Raw genomic sequence first — 21583 nt, 5'->3', positions numbered from 1 at the left:
GTAAGAAATTGTGTCTTATTCATCTTTAAATACCCAGAGTCTGGTCTAGCACAAGCCACATAGTATGTATTCAAGAAACAGACCAAACTAAAATAATCGAAGTTTACCTATGAGGCTGAAATAGATGAAATAGGTAGCCCAAGACCCCCAGCTGTATTAGCAGAGCTGAGACACGTCAGGTCCCTAATCTTGAAAAATATTTCCACTTATCATTTATCACCCTCCTGTCCTCTCATGTCAACAAATATTTATTGTCTCCTCTTTTTTGCAAGTCATAACATTCTTTTTTGAATCCTGGATTATTCTGACACACTCCATGCTTGTTTCTGGAAAACCTCTGAGTATAATACTCGCTAGAGCCAAAAGTTGTGGTACAGGCTAAAAATATTAAGAGATTTAAGAAGTTTTGAGATCATTTCAGGGTGGCAGATCTATCATGGGTTGTAAAGGGAAATCCAAGATGTTTGTATATTCACTTCATCTTCTGAAACAGACTTATCAGTCTATTTAGGCTATAAACATTGGCACCTATCCTCTTGATTAGGCATTACTGGATAAGACAGGCTCCCTCTTTTTGAGGAGCTCATAGTTGAATGAGGGATATGGAGACATAAACTACAAGAAAAGAATCACAGAGCATGCAATGGAGGTGGGTGGGGAAAGGCAGGAATCATAAATTAGGAACTGGGGAGGGAGAGAGGCTTATGGAAAAGGTGATTCTTGGACTGAGTCTCAGTGGCAGAGGACTGCCACACAGAGAAGGGCAAAAAAGCATCATAGCAGAAAGAGGTTCAAGCACGAAGACAGGAAAGATCATGTTTAAGAGCACAAATTTTGGAGTCTTCTAACCCGGATTCAAGTCTTGCTATAGACTGAATATTTGTATTCCCCCTTTACCCTCAGTTCATATGTTGAAATCCTAACCCCCAGCCTGATGGTATTCTGGAGATGGGATCCCTGGTGGGTGACTAAGTCACGAGGGGGAAAGCTCTCATGAATGGGATTAGTTTCCTTATAAAAGAAACTCCAGAGAAATCCCTTGACCCTTCTACCATGTGAGGACACACGGAGAAGATGGCCAACTATGATCCAGGAAGTGAGACCTAGACAGACACTGAATCTGCTGGCACCTTGATCTTGGACTTCTCAGCCTCCAGAACTCTGAGAAATAAATTTCTGTTGTTAAGCCACCCAGGCTGTGATGTTTATAGCAACCCAAATGGACGAAGGCAAGTCTCCAATATGTAATGTCAGGCAAGTTTCTTTCTAGACTTCAATTTTCTCTTTAGGAAGATGAGGATAGTGACAGACACAATCTCAGGAGCATGAGAATGAATGTGAAGTATTTAGCAGGACTCCTGGACGTTGTCAACAAGTCACAGATGATGCAACTATTATTATCTGTACAGCGTTAAGCGATGAGGCGAGATGCTATGAGAACATCCATAGTAGGCTGTATGGTACTTACTTATTTATGTTTTCTTTTTTTTAATTAATTAATTTTTAAAAAATTATTTATGTTTTTGTTCACTGACTCACTTACCTTTTTTTGTAGCTACACCTTAAAATTAAGAACTGATCTTTCTGAATGCACTAGCTCAGTCATGGAGAAAACATGCAGTAGGATCTAAAGAACACTGGAAGTAGACCTCCAGGGAAATGGAATAAAAGTAGACTTTTCTTTGTTCTTGATGTGTTCCTTGAGAGTTGATTAGTCAACACATTTACGCTGTATAGAAAATTCTATTGAATACTCGGGGAAGTAAAATAGAATATAGAGTTCTCTATTTCAGGAATCTTTTGATTTAATGCTCGGCAATAAAATGTATGAAGAAAGTAAGCTAATGTGATAGAGAGTGAATGGTGGGGGAACAGAGTAGCATCGACAAAGCCTGGACCTGAATCACTAAAAAGGGAGAGCATATGATGAGCAGGGGAAGAAGGTGCCAGGATGAAGCAATAGCAAATGCTTTGGCCCTTAGATGGGAATGAAAGTGATGCTTGAGAAAAATGAAGAGCTTTGCACTTAAAGGTTCTTAACTTAGGATCGCTGAATCACTTGGGAGTCCTTAAAACTACCCACGCCTGGGCCCCATCCATAGCTATGCTGAGTTAGTTGGTGTGCAGTAGGCTGTAGGCATCTGTATTTTAAAAAAACTCCCCCAGGTGATTGATCCTAAGGAGCAGGCAGGGCTGGGAAGCTCTGGCCAAGCATGGTGAGTGCAGAGAGGGAGGTGGGAGGTGGGTTCAGAAGGGCAGAATGTCAGGCTGAAGGGGACAGCATGAAAACAGCAAAAGCAGTTAAATGCACATGAAAACTTCAGTGATACAACAAATACAAATTACCAATGACGGTTGTCCAGCTAAGGTCTACCAGTGAAATACATCCATTAGTACACATCATATGGCACTTGCTGAATTTGGCTAAATAGGAAATGAGCTGGTATTTACCTTGCTGTTTCTACCTTAACCTCATAGTCTTTATATATTTGTCTTTAACATGGGAAATTGTTAATCTGTGGTTCTCAACCCTGGTTGCTCATTAAAATACTCTACGTGTTAAAAAAAAACAAAAAAAAAACTGATGCCAGCTTCACCCCAGAGACTTCAATTTATTGATCTGGGGATTGGACCTGGACACTAGGAATTTTTAAAAGCTCCTTAAGTGATTTTAACCTGTAGACAGCAATAAGAACCACTGAATTAAACAAACACTAATTCATTAATTGGGAATAGATGTGTTAAAGTTAGGCTTAGGCTTCTGATTCCTTCCTGGTGGATTGGTTTAGCAGAACATAGTCAGCAAGGCTTCATGTCCAGGAAATGGAGCCCAGCACAATGAATCAGGGCAAATATTATGATCGAGCGTCACCATCCCAAAATGGGAAATGGAGTACGGGATGGTTGGCATGGCCTGAATACAGCAGCGCTGGTGTGTGGGATAAGGTCACTCAGTATTTACTATTTATTCTAGAGAAAAAAGGCAGAGGTAGGGATCCCCAGCTTTGTATTTTGTTTTCGAGCAGAATCTCTCTACAGGTTTTTAATCTTTCCTGTATGTCTCAAAACTTCCTATACTCAACAACCGTTGTCAAATCCGTGAATAATCAAAAAGCTGCAGTTAAAGTCACTGGCGATCGGCGGCTACCCTAAACATGAGAAGGATGTGTGATTAGGCTGTAACCTTTCCTGAATGTGTCAGAATCTGATGTTGGGCTGGGCAACTGGAGGAAGCTGAGAGCTCCCTGCAGGGCACTGATGACCGGTGCTGAGGCCGCCCCTTTGGAACGGTTTGTATATGGTGGGACCTGGGGGCTGGGAGGTGGTCTGAGTCACTGTGCAGAGTCTCTTCTAGAGGATGAGAAGTTTAACTGTTTTTAAAGAAATACTTGAGAGTTTTAATATATGTCGACCTGAGACAAAGGAAATAAAGGTTCTATTACTGGATGTACGAGTCAGACATGTACACGTACTTTTAAATTATAAGTTCTTATTAACTTATGTTTTTAGTATCTATCTATAATATTACTTTAGCGTTTTAGTATTTGAAAACCCTGAAAATGAATTTCTTTTAAAACATTCGTTGGACTTATCTTTTATGAATGAGAATGACCATTTCTCCTTTTGATATCGAATGAATGAGTTTTTAGCGCCTACTGTTTTACTTAGGTATCAATCCTAAATAGTCACAGACTTGAAATCAGTTATAAAATAACATACTCATAGGATTCTTTAAATGTCACAGTAAAAAAGCATTTCTTTTACCTTCGCATAGTTGTATTCGAAGAGAATATATTGTCTATCGGGAGATACTGAATAATCATTTATAGAATATCCAAATTCATCCTGTCAATCAAGTAGAAAAAAGAACAATTGAATGATTCCATTTAACTGCCGTTATTGAGCACTTACTGTGTAGAGGGTACAGTTCTAGACTTGTGGCTGGTAGCTTGAGAGGTTCCGGTCTAGAAGAGGGGGCACACTCCCTCACACAAATGACCATGAGGTAAGGTGGGTGGTGATCAGGGTTAGAGAATCAGAGAGGGAAGGATTTATTTTAATGAAGGAAAGATGGCTATGTGGGTGGGGATCAGGAACAGAGAGAACTTCCTCAGGAGGGGAAACAGCAGGAGTAAAAACCCAGATGCAGAAAGGGCATGCATATTTAGAGACTGCCTAAAGGTTAGTTGTAACCTGAATACAGTATAGGGTGTGTCAGACAAAGAGAAGACATAAAATTAGAAAAATAGCCAGGGCCTAGATATAAGAAATGGACCTATGAACTACTTTTTGCACATGGATGTGAGAGAATCTTATCTGGCTTTTACAAAGATGCTCTGGTGACCCAGTGGCTGAGATGAGACGAGAAGGGAGGGGTTACATTAGCCCTGGACTTGGGCAATGCCGTGGTCTGATTTACAGAATGGAGAGAGGGACACTCGTTAGAATACTGTCACAAGATTAACCAAGGCTTCGAACCAGGACTATACCGTGGAAATGGAAATCTGAGAGACACTTGATGTTGCAAGGGAGGACTGATAGGGTTTGTTGAGTAGCTAAATAAGGGGACTGACAGAGGAATCAAGGATTCTGAGGTTTCTGGCTTAAGTGACTTTGAGGAGGGCGCTATTTACCAAGACTGGGAACTCAGGAAGAGGACTAGTGTGCCTTCCGTTTGCTAGGAGAGGGAAGGGGAAATAACTAGTTTAGCTTGGGACACTGAGTTTAAAGTGACTGCAGGCCATCCATGTGCCAGAATCGGCAAGCTGTTGGAAACAGAGGTCTAGATCTCGGGAGTAGGTTAGTGTTACAAGCATGTATTTGAGAAGCACCTGTGCTGTGGAAGTGCATGGAATTCGCTGAAGGAGAGCATGCAAAGTGAGGAGGGAGGGTAGCAGTGAAGACACGGCCCTGAGGAGCACTTACACGTAAGAGTATGGGCAGAGGAGGAGGAATCGTCAAAGGAGACTAAAAAGTAGCCAAGGCAGGGAGCATTCCAAGAAGAAGAGAAAGATCCACTGTGCCATATGCTGCAGAGAGAGTCCAACAGGATGAGAAATGATAGTACTCATGATTTGAAAGGTTATGAAAAAGAAAATCCCCAGAATTCCCTTAAAGCATGAATTACTTATGTGATTAAACATACAAATGTACTGTTCTCCAAGAACATGGAGCTGTTTCCATATTCAGCATTGAATAGCAAGATATTATTTTCTTGTTTGTAGAGATATTCATGATCTAAAGAGAGAAAACGGCCAGATCAGTATTTCAAGATGCTTTTAAACATCTTCATAAGCTAAAAAGTCATGCAATAAAAATTTAAGACAAATTCACACAAGTACTAAAAAGGCATTTCTAAGGTGGAAAAACATGAACTGATGAATATTACACTAGTATGCCTTCATTTTTCCATCATTATTGTAAAGGGTTCAATTCACATTTAACTTTTTATAGTACATATCAAAGAAATACTCAAGTTTCTTTCTGTCTTATCTCCCTTTCCACCCTTAAGTAGAAAAAACTTTCCCATACGGTTAAAAAAAAATAAGGATATTTTCTCAGTGCCATAAAAGTGCCCCACAACCTAACCAGAATGAAAATAACCATAAAAATCAGCCCCCTCTCCGCCAAAAATCCTTACCTGAAACCCATCGCAAGGTGTAGAACTTCACTCTAAAAGTATTTTTTAAATAATCGGTTAGAGTGTAGGTTCGGCGACTATCAGCTGTAGCATCATCTGCTGGTTGGAAAAAAGAGCCAAATGTTCAGTAAGACGGGATAACCTGTTTCGCATAAAATTAAAAAAAAAAAGGATATCTACAATATACACTAGTCACAAAATACAGAAATACACTGACAAAATGCAAAACACATCTTGAAAGAGTTCGGACTGAGAAAAAGGGTAAAAATGCATTTAGCTGTTAAAGTGGATGCAAGAGTGTGTTTTTCACGGTGCTATATTAGTGAGCTTCATTTCGAAGGTCTAGATCAACAACGTCCAAGGGAAATATAGTGTGAGTACACTTTCTAGTAGCCATATTTAAAATTTTTTAAGGTGAAATTAATTCTAATTGCATATTTTATTTAGCCAGTATATCAAATATTTTATCATTTCAGTGTGTTGTCGGTTTTTATATGTTATTAATAGATCTTTCACATTATTTCTTTTCGTACTAAGTCTTTAAAATCTGATATGTAATTGATGCTTACAGTATATCTCAATTTGAATGGGCAACTTCCCAGTCAATGCAGTGGATGGCACGAGGCTAGATCATCCTTTCGTGAGGCCATGAGGTCCACTTCTAAGTCCTCTCGCTCCGCAAAGACCTTTTAAGATATGCTGATCACCCAGGTCAGAGATCTTCGTTTCTATCATCACTTTTCCTTGAATTTGATTAACGTTTACATGAAACCTTTCCCTTGGATTGTGTGACAACCTCAGTCCTTCTCCTAACCCTCTGACCATTATTTTTCCATCTCCTACTTTGACTCTATTTTTCTCCACTGACCTGTAAGGCAGAAATGCTTTGATATTAGTCTTCAGCTTTCTACTCCTCTCTCTCTACAGTTTTCCTTCCAGGGAACTCCAGAGAACGCGAGCTCCTGGGCTTCAGGCATACTTACCATTTAGATAAATGACGATATCTGCTCTCACTACCTTAGCCTACTGCACCCACGCTTACATTTCCAATGCTGTGTTCAGCCTTCTTAGTTGACTTGCCCCACTCTAACCCTATACATACCCTGTCTAAAATAATTGTCTTCCTTCCAAAACTAGATTTCCATAGGAAATTTGTGTGGTTTTATATTCTGTTACTGAAGACGCCAATTCAAAGGCTGAAAATCATTTTGATGACTCCCTCTTTTTTACCATCCCCTACAACCGATCAACCCTATTGACTCTTCCTGTGAAATCTCTTCTCCAGGTATCCCTGCCATCAGGTTCTCCCAATCCAATTCCTGTCCTGCACCATCAGTGGAATGATCTTTCTAAAATGCCACTTTCATTCTGGTGATCTCTTCCTCAAAAGCTTCCAATGAGTCCCCACTGTCTACAGGGAGATTTGGACTCCTTAGCCTGGCAATTGCAGCCTCCACAGTCTGATGTGAGACTCTTTCCAGGCTTATTTTCACTCTCTCCCTGCAAGAACCTTCTAACCTAGCCACACTGATCTGCCTACTGAACCCAGCAGATCTTCTTAGGCTTGTCTGACTCTACTCCTTGTCCTAAGCCACTTCCTGGCATGTCTTCAACTGCTTCTCCATCTGTCACAAGCCTCCCTCCTCCATTTCCCACCTCTGTCATGAAGACTTCAATTCGGCCTCTGACTTTTGCCTCCATGCTACTTATTGGGCTCCTGTCACTTACTAACTTGTGTTGGTAATTATTTTTCCATGCCTGCCTGTGTGATCTACTCAGCTAGGCCATGTATTCTTTTGAAGACAGAGCTTTGGGTTTTTGTTCGTTGGTTTGGGGTTTTTGTTTTTGTTTTTCATCAGCCTTAGCATCTAGCACAGTTGTATGGCATAAAAGAGACACACAAAAAAAGTTTTTGTTGATTGGAGTAGGGTATCATCCTATAAGCATAGTCAAGCCAATGTGATTCCTCTTCCTCAATCCCGGAGCCTCCACTGATGACAAATACCCTAAAGTCTTTTCCCACACTCTCTACATTTTCCACGTACGTGTAAACATACACTCACCAAATCAGCCACTACCATAACATTCCTATAACTGCAGTTCTTTTCGGGGATTTCAAAGCCAGCGGTACCTTCTCATGTTAATTTTTTACAGCCTGTGGAGAAGTAGATCTCGTACAGGAAATGCTCTTTCAAAAAATGTTCTTAAGATTTTATTTCTTTGGATTTGATCTGATAACATAGTCTTGTTTCTGCCTATAAAACCTTCAGCTTCGATAGATAAAATTGCTACCCTTTATTTTATTATTTTATTGATTTTGTTTAAGCCTAGTTTGTTAAGTAAAATATTCTTTTAAAAGCTTTTGTTTTTCAATTCAATCCTGCATTTCTCCCCTGAAAGTTAATAAGATATTTGTGTTTGTTAGCAAAAATACAGCAAGTGAGTAAAGCCAGTCCTTGAGTTTAACCTTTAAATAAGAAGTAAAGCATTGTGCTACAGAAAATAATATTTGAAACTCATGTTGGACTACAAAATTACAAATCTGGATTTGTTCACTAACACCCTCAATTGTTTGTATTCATCCAATCATCCTATTATATAAAAATAGTTATAAAGTGAGTATCATTGTTAAGGATAAATACCCTGCTTTCAAGAGCTATTAGTCTAAAATGAACATAAAACACATCCCCAAATTAGTACAAATCAAGGTATCAGTGGTAAGAGACATTCACAATCCTAATATTATCTGCTGATGTAGATGTTTAGATAGATCTGTAAATAGAAATAGATCAATTTATACAAACATACGTATATTACAACCAACTGAATGTCTGTATCCCCTTAAAATTCACATGTTGAAATCGTAACCGCCATATGATGGTGTTAGGAGGGGGAGCCCTTGGTAGGTAATTAGATCATGAGTACTAATCCTCATGAATGGGATTAGTTCCCTTTAGAAAGTGACTCCAGGAAGCTCTCTCACCCCTTCTGCTATGTGAGGACACAGGAAACGGGTCCTCACCAGACACTAAACACTGAATCTGCTGGCATCTTGATCTTGGACTTCCTAGCCTCCAGAACTGTGAGAAACAAATGTTTGTTGTTTAAGTCACCCAGTCTCTGCTATCTTTATAACAGCAGTCCACACATACTAAGACATACATATCTATAATAAGACAGACATATCAACATAAAGCGTCTATCACTGACTCTTGATTTTGTGAGAATGAACTGCATACCTACAATATAGATCAGATACAGTGTTATCTCACATGGGGGTATTCGCCCAGGTTTTAAAGGACAACACGCTTCAATCTGGAATAATAAAATAACTGAGACAAAACCCCCCGTGATGTCACCTGCTGCCCTGCACGCTGATCTTCCTCGCTGGGCACTTACCCCTCCTGCCGCTTCGCCTCCGATGTCCCTGGGCTCATCCTCTCATCAGGCCTCAGCCTTTCTAAACCCATCATCTCTGCCAGATTCAGACTCCCTTCTGCTCATAATGGGCTCAGCGTGATTTCGATCCATCTGCTGATGTTCAGATATCAATACCGATGCCAGGCCGTGTTCTTGCTACGGCCCAGGACATGGGTGCAAGGCCCGGGCCACCCTTGGCTTGTGTTACCCTCACTCAGCTCCTTTACAACACCACTGCAAAACTGGAACAAGCAGAGCAACAAATGTTCCTTGTTTTTTGCCTTGCCATTTGATAAGCAGTGCAAACTGGAAGACTTTCGAAACATCTAGATAAGCGAGTTCTGTGAGACGTGAGTGCCAAGTCCAGGGTTTTTTGTTTTTTTGGTTTTAATTTTATTTCTTTATTTCTTTATTTATTTTTGGCTGTGTTGGGTCTTCGTTTCTGTGCGAGGGCTTTCTCTAGTTGCGGCGAGCGGGGGCCACTCCTCATAGCGGTGCGCGGGCCTCTCACTATCGCGGCCTCTCTTGTTGCGGAGCACAGGCTCCAGACGCGCAGGCTCAGTAGTTGTGGCTCACGGGCCCAGTTGCTCCGCGGCATGTGGGATCTTCCCAGACCAGGGCTCGAACCCGTGTCCCCTGCATTGGCAGGCAGACTCTCAACCACTGCGTCACCAGGGAAGCCCCAAGTCCAGGTTTTGACCTTTAGCAAGTTCATAGTTTGCTGCCAAGTTACAAACTATTCTGTCAAACACCAGAGGACACGCCCACATTTCTCTTTCCTTGTCTGATTGCTCCCTGACAGGGCACCCGTGCAACAACAGATGAAGGTCTTTGGCTGCTAGTGTGGTCTTCCTGGTGGGCCTGGGACATATCGTTTATTTGACTTATCAGTTTAAAGCATTATGTTAGCCAAGCAGAGCAGTTAATCTTATGTTACCCATCAGTTTACACAGAAACTCCTAGATTCATGTCTCCTTGAATTTAAAAATAAAAAAAACGGTTAACAACTTTATACTTTACTGTTTTGGTGAGACCAACTATTAGGTTGAACCATATGAAAATGTCATTTTTATCAGTCAAAAATGGCAGAATAACAGCTTTTAAAATGGTTCAACTTAATAAATTTCTCATCAAAGTGTATGGTATCTTAATGAGTCCTGGTTGTAGGATCAAAATCATTTCTGAATAAAAGGAATTCCAGAATGGTAAGATCTAAGTAAGAGAGTGGTGTAGTTCCACAGAATAGTCTTGCTTTAACCAATGGTTATTTTAGGATTACAGGATATTTTAAATTTTTTTTAAATTAATTAATTAATTAATTTATGGCTGTGGTGGGTCTTCGCTTCTGTGGGAGGGCTTTCTCTAGTCGCGGCAAGTGGGGGCCACTCTTCATTGCAGTGCGCGGGCCTCTCATTATTGCGGCCTCTGTTGTTGCGGAGCACAGGCTCCAGATGCGCAGGCTCAGTAGTTGTGGCTCACGGGCCTAGTTGCTCCACGGCATGTGGGATCTTCCCAGACCAGGGCTCGAACCCGTGTCCCCTGCATTGGCAGGCAAATTCTCAACCACTGCGCCACCAGGAAAGCCTTTGAATTTTTTTATATTCATTAATATTAACCTTTTTTGGTCTGTATGAAACTGTGATATAAAATATTTCTACCTCAGAAAGATAAACTGTTTTGGTAAATAAATGGCTAATGAAATGCAACTAAAAGGAAAAGTGCTCTTTACAGCTCATAAACTCATAAAGTTGTTAAACATGGGTAATAGATATCTGGTTTTAGAGTTCTTGTGTTCCATATGGTAATCAGTTAACATTTTATATTGATGCTAAGGAAATAAAATGAGTGTTACTTTAGAATTTGCTCTAGCAAAATAGCAGCCTTGACATTGGGACAGAGGAAGAAAAATCAAGAAGGCAGAAGAAGAAACTGACTGGAAAGTTGCTCACACCTTTTATTCTCCAGCAGCACACGTGGGCTGCCACCCATCACCAATGATTCAACAGATACCAATAAGGGGTTGGGTCCCTGATGGCTTTGAAATCAGAGAGCCTGAACTTGAACCCAGGCCTAATTCTTGCACAGGAGCCTTAGGAAAGTTACTGAATCTTTCCAAACCTCAACTTTGTAATCTATAAAATGATAATAATAGCACTATCTAGCCCCTAGGGATCTGCCATGATGAAATGAGATAATGTATGCAAAGTTCTTAGCTCAGAATTTAAAATTTAGGAAGCTCTCCAGATAGGTTAAACTATTTATCATTATTTTGTTCCAAGCATGTGCTAGGCAATCAGGAGACAAAGATGAAAGAGTCTCTCCCTAGGAGTATCTAGCAGTGCCGCTGAGATTAGGAATTTCACTGCAATAAAATAATAGCGAATTAACTTTCACTGCGTTCAAATCCCAAACGATCCTAACAAGAAAGCATAAGAGCATCACGTTGAGAAAGCATCTAGGATAAGTACAATTGAATCATTTGCTAAGTACTGACGAGCATCACTTCCTCCTTCGACAAGTTTAATACCATCCACAGCGTTCACATGGAGGGAAAATGTTGGACTTGAGAAGAATTAGAGGAATTGTGAAAAGTGATACTTCCCTGATTACTATACACAGGAGGCATTAAAATATAATCACTATCACCAGATTTCCCTTCTCAATAAGTGAACCATCCCAGGGACATCAAGTGCATCTGATAGATGCATTGCCATTGAGCTGGAGTCCTTGAACCTGGGGCTGTGTACTCTAAGATCAGAGTGTCAGATGACCAAACTTTTGTTAGGGATGTAATCGCTGTATTTTCAAAGGTCTACTCTGAAAGGCCAACCAACTGGTACCATGCACATTTTCCAGAATAGCAAAAATTTGGAAAAAAGGAAACAACGAGGGGTTGTCCGCGTCGTGACTCTGGCCTCCGCCCTCCTTCTCCTCTTTTCCCTCCACTCCATCTGCGCTGGCCTCCCCACTCTTCCTCAGACACACTGGGCCCACTTCTGCCTCAGAGACTTTGAATTTGCTACACCCTCTGCCTGGAATATTCTTCCCCTCAGATGTGCCCAAAGCTTGTTCCCTACCTCCTTTAGGTCTTTATTTAAATGTCACCTTCCTTTCCTGGACTAACATTTACAAACCCCTGGTGGAGAAATCCTCTTTGTATCGCCCTTCCTGGCTTGCAATGTTTTTCCTCAGCAGTGATGCCATCTAACGTGCTCTAGTTTTTACTTGTTTATCGTCTGCCTCTCTTGACTGACTGTGAGCTCCAGAAGGACATTGATTGTGCTTTGTTACGTTTTGCTTGCTAGTTATCTCAGCACGGCCTAGATGGTGCGTGGCCGTAGAAGGCACTTCATAAATGTTTGTCAAATGAAAAGAGAAAAGCCAGACAACATAAACAGGAGAGCACAAACACAGGAACACAGCTCTAAATATGAGCATCGTGAACTCCAAGCGACTGGTGAGTAGGAAAGCACGTGCACTGGGCCAGCTGGGTCTAAATAGAGCGAGGATAGGAGCCTCAGGCTCTAGCCTTCCACTCGCTGTCACCAGGCATTCTCACTTCTCTACGCCTGTGACCGTCATTTACGTATTGTCTATCAGCTCAAACACACACTTCTATCCTTTGCTCAGTAATGCTGGGAAGGGGGTCTACAGCTGTGTTTCCCAGACCCCTTCATCTGCAGGCTTCCTGTTAGGTCCTGCCATTAGGGAAACACCGAGAAGGCGTGGAGTCAGTAGGAGGGACTCCCTTTAGCTTGTTGATCCTGTCAGCAGGTGCCCCGAAGGAGCACCTGTCCCAGCCTCCTGCTTTTCTTTTTATACCTGAACCTGTTGCATCCTGCCTCTCAGTTGCATGCCTCACACACCTTGGAGCTTAGAGCCCAGGACTTCTATGTCCCTATTCTCCTTTTTCCCAAGCCCTAGAGATAGCTTCTTCCTACAGCTCCTGTCTCTCACTTACCTCATAATTTTTTCTTTTGCTCTTTAATTTGTGGAACCGATTTTTATATCAAGTTTCTCTGCTGAAACATCTAGTGCGATTTCAGTGTTCGTCACGTCTGTGTGAGGATTTACACAACTTACCTGTAAAATAAGAAGGTCTCTTTCGGCTGTAAGATTACAATATCTAGACCTGGGGTTGGCAAACTTTTTCTTATAGGGCCAGATGGTAAATATTTTAGGCTTTGCAACTCCTCAAGTCGGCCATTGTAGCCTGAAAACAGCCACAGACAACATGTAAATGAATAGAAAAGGCTGTATTCCGAATAAAACTTAATTTACAAAATTCAGCAGCCAGCCCTGACTGTAGCTTGACGACCCTATCTAGACATTCCTCAGAATGGTCAGCAACACGAAAAAAAAAAAAAAGCTCCCAAGACCAGTTGGAAAGACAGATGCTGAGACTGAAATTCTAACTGCCTTGAAACAATATGAATATCAACATAAGATTCCAATATATATGGCAGAGAAGTGAAAGTGGGCAGAATATTCATGTCTCAAACTTCAGGTCAAGATGAAGATGTCTATAGCCACTGGTAAAGAAATGCAAGGCCAAAGGGACTGCCTGAACTAAATCCAGTTTACCCTGCCCAGTTTACCCTGCCCTCACCCCAGTGAAGAGCCAGGAGGTTCAGCACACATAGGAAGCCAGCACTAAACAGGGCATCAGGATGGCTTTATTCCTTTCTGAAATGGAAATTGCCCGATTTTTCTATTCTGATTATAGTTACTCCCTCACCGCTTGTTAGGACTCTTCTGGGAATAATCAGGACTGGGTAACAGTGGCCATAATTAATATTGACAAGGCTTTTACGCCCCACTATGTCAACTGACATTAAGCCAGTGTAATCCAAGGGGATGAGAAACAGCTGAAAGGTGGAAACGTCTTAACTGTATAAATAAATGACCCACAGGCCCGTGAAACAAGCAACTATTTTAGCAAAGGGCTGGTTTTTAGCAGCAGTAGTTGTAGTGAGACATCACTGGGAGGTCACTGTGCAAGCTAGAAATGATTAATTTGGAAAGAAAACTGATTAGAGAACATCAGCATTTGGGGAAGCTGAAAGCTCTAATACCAAGTCACTGAAGAACTTTCCAGAAAGATTCACAAGCATAATCAACAAGGCTACTCTCTGTGACAACGGTTTGTCTGCCAGGAGATGAGGAAAATGATCACTGGAAAACAAAACTGCCATAGAAATTGCCCTTTCCAGCATTCACCCAGCAAAACTTTCAGGAGGGGCTTCCCTGGTGGCGCAGTGGTTGAGAATCTGCCTGCCAATGCAGGGGACACGGGTTCGTGCCCTGGTCTGAGAAGATCCCACATGCCGCGGAGCAACTAGGCCCGTGAGCCACAATTACTGAGCCTGCGCGCCTGGAGCCTGTGCTCCGCAACAAGAGAGGCCACGATAGTGAGAGGCCCGCGCACCGCGATGAAGAGTGGCCCCCGCTTGCCGCAACTAGAGAAAGCCCTAGCACAGAAACGAAGACCCAACACAGCCATAAATAAATAAATAAATAAATAAATAAATAAATAATTTAAAAAAAAATCTGTAAGCTCAGAAAAATGGTCCAACTACCCTTAAAAAAAAAAAAAAAAAAAGAATCAGCAGAAAGCAGAAAAATTAGGCCAAAGCTGAGTTATCCCATGAAATGCCTTCTATAACAAACTGCATTAAACCAATAAAGAAACCCCTTCTCCAAGGTAGAGTTTGAGCAAACAATGGAGCTCAAACTCCGTTTGAGTTTGATCTACGTACAAAGCCTTTAAAAAAAAAAAAAAAAAACTTTCAGGAGTGTGAGACAAGTATTATTATAATGCCTGTCTCTGGGACTGTTAAAAAATTTTTTTTAAGTTAAAAATATATAAAGAGTAATCATTACAGATACTTATAGAGACCTTCCAATGTGCTGGGCTATTCTAGGCATTGTACACTTATTAACTTATTTTCATCCCAATTTTACAGGTAAGGAATCTGAGGTGCAGATAGTAACCAGACTCAAGTCTCATGACTAGTAAGCCCTAGGCAATAGGGTTCTGAAGCTTGTGGTTATAACCACTGCTCTAAACAACCTAAGTATGCAGCAGAGTGAGGTACATGGTAAATGCTTGTTGGCAGTTTTTGTGAGTTAGCATAGATGGATTAGACTTTATGGAAGTGTCTGGATTCAATCTTTGCAAATAATCTAAACAGGCAGCTTGGTAGTATCATTTGGACCTGGGACAGTTGGTAGGTTACATTAGAACATAATTTTTTCTAGTGCTCTGAAGTCAGAGGGGCATCAATTCTTTCCAAAAACCCTAGAATTTTCTCTCTGGAGTGTTATTAAGGATGGCAGCTCTGTGACTTCTGGAAAGGAGGTTGCACTACCCTCCTCCTCTCTTCCATGGTACAACTGGTAACTCTCATCATCTTTTCCCTACACTCATAAAAAGTAGCCATGCAAGCTTTATAACAGGTTTCTTTTCTACCCCCCCCCTTTTTTTCATGTTTCCTAGATCTTAAACATAACAAATCTTGAATAACTCAGGCCCTGCAGTACACATTTTCAAAAGAGTGGGAACTTGTCCAGTGAAAAGATTCAGCGATTCCTCCCTTAGAGCCACCACAGGGGCTTGTTTGTTACTCTGCTTTCCACTTCTGTCTGTCCCTTCCTCCACTCTTTAACCCTTTCCTCAGCACTTGGAGGCAGAAGCGGACCTGCCCCGGGCCTCAGATCCTGGTCCTCTTGATTTCTTAGGGGCTCTGTTTCATCTCTTCTCTCTCAGTATCTTCATTTCGTTTTCACTGCTTACTTCTGCCCTCTCCATAAGCATGCACAGGGTGTACTCATGTCAAACAAACACTTACTGACCCTGTGGGCTCTTGCAGCCATCTTCCTATTTCTCTTGTATTTATCAGCCTACGTCTCAAACAATCCGCATCTGTGGCCTTCAGTTTGTCCTGGTCCCTCCTCATGCCTCTGGAACTACCCCTCCTCCATACACTACACTTTGCTACAACATCATCTTCTTCAATGCTTATTTTCTATACCATATAGTTTGCCAATTAATCAAGTAATCTTCTATCATTAGTCAAATATTTAATCTGAACAGTCATGTCTTCACTGGTCTGTAAGTAAGCTGAATGGATGAATTTATTTTATCAAACAGCTGCTGGCACTATACGAATAGGTACGCATGATCTAGTAGTGCATGACTTGACCCCATATTTAGGAATATAAGAATTTTAATCAGAATTAAAGTCACATTAAAAACTGTTCATCAAAAACATATTTTTACATGAGCTCTAAGATAATTTCTTTAATTCACCAAATGTTTGTCAAGCTGTACTGGATTGAATAGTTTCCCCACCCCCCAAAATTCATGTCCACTGGGAACCTCAGAAAGTGACTTTATTTGGAAATAGGGGTTTTGTAGATGTAATTAGTTAAGATGAGGTCATACGGGATTAGGGAGGGCCCTAAAATCAATGACTAGTGTCCTTATAAGAAGGCCACGCAAAGACATGCTTTTGCTGACTTGGAAAATGAAGAGGACCATGTGGAGACAGAAAGGGAAGAAGGCCATGTGACAATGAAAGGAGAAATTGGAGTCATACAGCTACAAGTCAAGGTGGTTGCCAGTAACCACCAGAAGCTGGAAGAGGCAAAGAAGGATTCTTCCCTGGAGCCTTCAGAGGGAGCGTGGCCCTGACGACACCTTGATTTTGGACTTCTGGGCTTCATAACTGTGGAAGAATAAATTTTTGTTGTTTTAAGCCACTCAGTGTGTGGTAATTTGTTACAACAGCCCTAGGAAAGCACCCACTCTGTTTTTCAATGTTCTGAGCACTAGAGATATGAGTGAACAAAACAAAAAAAATTCTTGCCCTCATGAAGCTTACATTCTAATGGGGGGGAGACATAGGAGCAAACAGTAAATAAATAATGCCTTATGTTAGGAGGTTAAGTGTCACAGTTAAGTGCTAGAGAAACTCTGCTTTTTATGGGCTCATGTGATTAGATCAGGCTCACCCAGGTCATCTCCCTTTCTTAAAGCTGATTATGCCATCATATAACATCACCTAACCACCAGGATAAAATCCATTATATTCACAATCTCAGAGATTAGGCAGAGATTAGCACACGGGGCAGGGAGGAAATCTGGGGAAACAGTTTAGAATTCTGCCTATCACAGTCATCTTGCCAGCTGTGTTGAGAATACACTGCAGGGAGTAAGAAGAGAAATAGGGAGATTTTTGCAATATTTCAGGTGAAAGGCGATGATGTCTTGGACTAGGGTGGTAGTAGTGGAGGTGCTGAGATACGGCCAAACTCTGAAAGAACATGAAGGTAGAAGTGATAGGGTTTGCTGACCGATTGGATGTTGAGTGTGAACAAGGGAGAGGAGTTGAGAACTGCATGAATTTTGGCCTCAGTAACTGAAAAAAAAAATGACTTGCTATTTGCTGAGACCAGATGTATTAAGGGAGGAATAAGTTTGAGGGGATTAAAAAGTTTGGGGAGATGTTACTTTGAGATGCTAATAGCATCAAAATGGAGATGTCCACTTAATAGTTGCACATATGCATGTAGAGTTCAGGAAAGAGGTCTGGTCTGGAGATATAAATTTGGGTGTTGCTGTCAGGTTATAGATGGTGTTTAAGGCCATGGGAGTCGATGAGATCACCTGGGAGAAAGAAGGAAGAGGTTCCAGGATGAAGCCTTGGAGTCCAAGGTTAGAAGTCAGACATGACACTGGGAGGGGGAAGGGTAAGCTGGGACGAAGTGAGAGAGTGGCATGGACATATATACACTACCAAATGTAAAATAGATAGCTAGTGGGAAGCAACCGCATAGCACAGGGAGATCAGCTCGGTGCTTTGTGACCACCTAGAGGGGTGGGATAGGGAGGATGAGAGGGAAGGAGACGCAAGGGGGAAGAGATATGGGGATATATGTATACATATAGCTGATTCACTTTGTTATAAAGCAGAAACTAACACACCATTGTAAAGCAATTATACCCCAATAAAGATGTTAAAAATAAAAGTCAGACAGGAGGAGGAGCCCCTAAGGAGAATGGGAGGGAACACGTGGAGGTGCAGAAGGGAAACTAGGAGAGAGTGGAAACCCAGAGGAGGTGGAGAAGAAGCATGATCAAGTGACAGGGGATGGGAGACCCAGAGGGAGAACTGAGCCCTGGATGCAGCAGCACAGAGGTTAGGGACTTGGACGCTAGCAGAGCCAAACATTTCAGTGACGGGTGAGGATAAGCCTCATGCCAGTTAATTTAAGAGGGAGCGGGAGAGGAACAGCAGACAAAGAAAATAGAAAACTCTTCCAGGAGTTTTTTGGTAAAGGGAGCAGGGAAAGGGGCTGGGAGGTGGGCAGGGATGTGGGGTACAGAGAGGATCTTCCTCTCTCCCCCCTTCCCTCCCTCCCTCCTTCCCTCCCTCCTTCCTTCCCTCCCTCCCTCCCTTCCTCCCTCCCTTCCTCCCTCCCTCCCTCCCTCTCTTCCAGGATGTGAGAGATTTACAGCATGTTTATATAGAGAGGGGAAAATGACAGTGCAGTGGGCAGAGGAAATAGCTGCAGCCACATCTCTGAGTAAGTGAAAGGGGCTGAGGTCAGTGTACAAAGAAGGGTTTGGCCTTGGGCAGGTGCTGGGAGGGGGCTGGTGGGAACTGAGGACCTTCTCTTCTAATAGCCTTAGTTTTCTCCTTAAAATAGAAAGCAAGGTTGGCTGTCAGCTGAGAATGACCGTGGGGAGGTGCTGGAGGCCTGGGGAGAGGAGACATGTGAGGGAACAGCGGGGGAGCGCGGGGTAGGGGTCGGGGCATGGGGGTCATCAGCTAGTACGAAGGGGCTGCTTGATTTTTTTGGAGTTCTGGTTTTTCTTTTCAGTCCAGTCAAACCATTTTCATCTTAATGACATCATTACCATGTAGATTATTTCAAATGCTACTTTCCTGGGTCAACTTTTCCAGGTCTAACTTTTACCATGTATTTTTAAACTTCTTTATGTTGACTGTTTTGTTTTATGTTAACTGTTTCTGCCGCATTTTCCCATTATGAATTGGATAAAATGCAACAGTTTATATGTGCTTTTTATGAGAAAATTGAGAGTAGTTTCCCTCAGATGTTTCTGACCCCCTCCATGTTCTCAGATTTGTATCTTAAATGTTGCAAACTCAATTCTTCCCTATTCTCAATCATTTTGGATAACAACAGAAAGCAAGTGCTGGGCTCAAAATGCCTTCAGGATCAAAAAGGCAGCATCAAAACACCCTGCTTTACAATAAGCTCGTTTGGTTAGGAAGGAAAGTGAGAAGAGAGGGAGAGAGTTATATGATTGGAATCTTTGGAGATCAGAGCTGGCTTGACATCTATTTTCTTTTGCTAGTAAATTAAATTTTTCCAATGTAATGAAAAATGAGCAATCATAAAATATCTGATACACTTGCATAGACCTCCCATTTCTTCCTTTTAGAATCCCCAGTTCAACTTAGGTAATTCCCTTTCCCCTTCCAAGGGCTGAGGAAGGAGCTCCCTCCTGGTCCCAGAAAGGTGAGTCTTGGTTAATCTAGTCCAAGCTTGGTAATCCTTTCCCCTTGCCAGAGAAGGGTTTAGAATGGACAAACGACACAAATCTGGCCAAGGAGACAGGAGGGAAAGTCTGCCTTGGGCCAGGGGACTTGGAGAAATAGTTTTCCTCCCTGATAGAACAGACTGTGAATGAGGAAGAGCATCGTCCTTGTGAAATGGTCGTGTGACAAATGACGCATTGCAGAAGCAGCCATGCTCGACCCGCGAGGACAAGCTTGAGAACGAAAGTAACAGTGTGAGACCAGCAGAGCTGAAAGACGCAGAGACCCTGGGCCCTGGAGGAAGCTGTGGGACCACTGCGTTAACAAACTCTAGAACTGCCCTACCTCTGCACTTCCAATTACGGAAGATGCTAAACAATAAGACTCTATAGTTTAAACAACTTTGGGCCAGGTATTCTGTTACGTGCAGCCAAAAGTATTCTCTCTGACATAAACTGCATACAGAATCGGGGGTCGGGGCTGCAAACTGTTGAGGGCTAAACACGTAGGTGAACTGCATGCCTGAAAGCCAGTCTGATGGCTCCAAGATCGGAAAGGTTGTATTCAGGCCCGTTAATTATTAACCCTTTAAACTTGGTTGGTTTCCATATATGAGCTTCCCTGGGCAGCATTTATCACGTTCTCTTTAGAGCTTCCACAGCACTTTGATCATTTACTAGAAGGACACTTAGCCCTTTTTATTATAGTTAATGTTTATGTTTCCTTTAAGGTTAAGAATTATTTGAGGGCAAGGGCCATGTCTATCATTTTTATATTGCCAGGGACCAACAAAGTGCCTAACGTAGAAAATGTTCAATAAATATTTGCTGAATTAGAGAATTACCTTCTGTTGACATGCTGGGTGCATGATGTAGGAGGCCCGCCCGAGACCTGCCTTGGAAAGAGGAAGTGTATCCAGTAGGATGAGGGAACTGGAGGGGCCACTGCAGATTAGCTCTTCTGGGAAGGATAGAGCCATGAGGGCAAGAAAAAGGTCTCCACTTGGGCTAGCCAGCCGACTGTTCAAGGAGTCACGCTTATCTCTGCTCCTTCCAGGGTGCACCCTGTCCAAGCTGGCATCATCTCTCACCTGGATAATCCACGCCCCACCCTCCACCATTATCTACACCAGAGTCAGAGGCATTTTAGAAAGAGAAACAAGATCATGCCACACTCATGCTTGAAACAGAGAAACTCCTTCTTGTGTCCCTCCATCCTCTTGACCACACTTTATTGTTGTCCTAGCCTGTATCACTGTCTGAAAGTACTCAGACAGTACTCAGCTTGCCTGCAATCTGCCTGCCCCATGACTGTAAAGGCCCATGGGAGCAGGCTCTTTGCCTCTACTGTTTAGAGCCTCATCCCTTGTTCCTGCATCAACAGCTGCCACGCAGTAAGCATTCAGTACACACAGGAGAGCTCACAAATATCGCCTCTGGCCAATATAGGACCTTAGCCCTTCAGAGGTTTTAAATCTCATACAACAAGAGTTTCCTGCCTGGAATAAAAGAACAAAGGAAAATAATAGGGAAATGGGAGCCATCCATGATATTCATGGACCTGAGCAGGTCTGGCTTTAAAACAACTGAGGAAAATAAGAAGATGGGGTCCCAGCCCCACAGAGATGGTGTTAAGGATGCAGGGGCCACCCAGCCAGTTTGGGGGGACCCACAGTTAAGTCAGGGAAGGGGTGGATGGTGTTGCCCACTTAATATTCACCCCCCCTTGCCCTTCTTTCTCTGTTGCACATCCTAAGCCACTTTGGCCCTCAGGTTGCTGGGAACAAAGTCCCTGTTGGCTTTGGCTCTGCCTTAAATTACCTCGGCTTCCTGGGCCTTAGATGCTGAAACACATGACCTAAGCTCATGGGTCTACTTGCTTCCCCAGTGGACCAAATAATGAAGAAATGTGCTCGTTAATGTGGACAGTTAACGAAAGCAAATGGTTTATC

General features: G+C 42.3%; 1 protein-coding gene across 4 annotated transcripts in view; it reads right to left on the bottom strand.

The window, feature by feature from the left end:
* DPP4 (dipeptidyl peptidase 4) overlaps positions 1 to 21583 on the bottom strand; it is a 77514-nt gene that overhangs the window by 49652 nt on the left and 6279 nt on the right. For 2 of the 4 annotated variants that reach the window (XM_082395284.1, XM_082395286.1), the window contains exons 3-5: positions 5642 to 5737; positions 5147 to 5238; positions 3766 to 3846 (exon numbers count right to left, since the gene is read on the bottom strand). In XM_082395284.1, the coding sequence (XP_082251410.1) occupies positions 3766 to 3846; positions 5147 to 5238; positions 5642 to 5737 (269 nt within the window). Of the gene's footprint in view, positions 1 to 3765; positions 3847 to 5146; positions 5239 to 5641; positions 5741 to 21583 lie in introns of all 4 variants that reach the window. The other 2 variants (XM_082395283.1, XM_082395285.1) reach the window with 1 other exon arrangement.

Source organism: Balaenoptera borealis (assembly GCF_965194805.1).
Source record: "Balaenoptera borealis genome assembly, chromosome: 6".
NCBI lineage: Eukaryota > Metazoa > Chordata > Mammalia > Artiodactyla > Balaenopteridae > Balaenoptera > Balaenoptera borealis.
The sequence above is the reverse complement of the archived record's forward strand: the minus strand, read 5'-3'. Positions and strand labels throughout refer to the sequence as shown.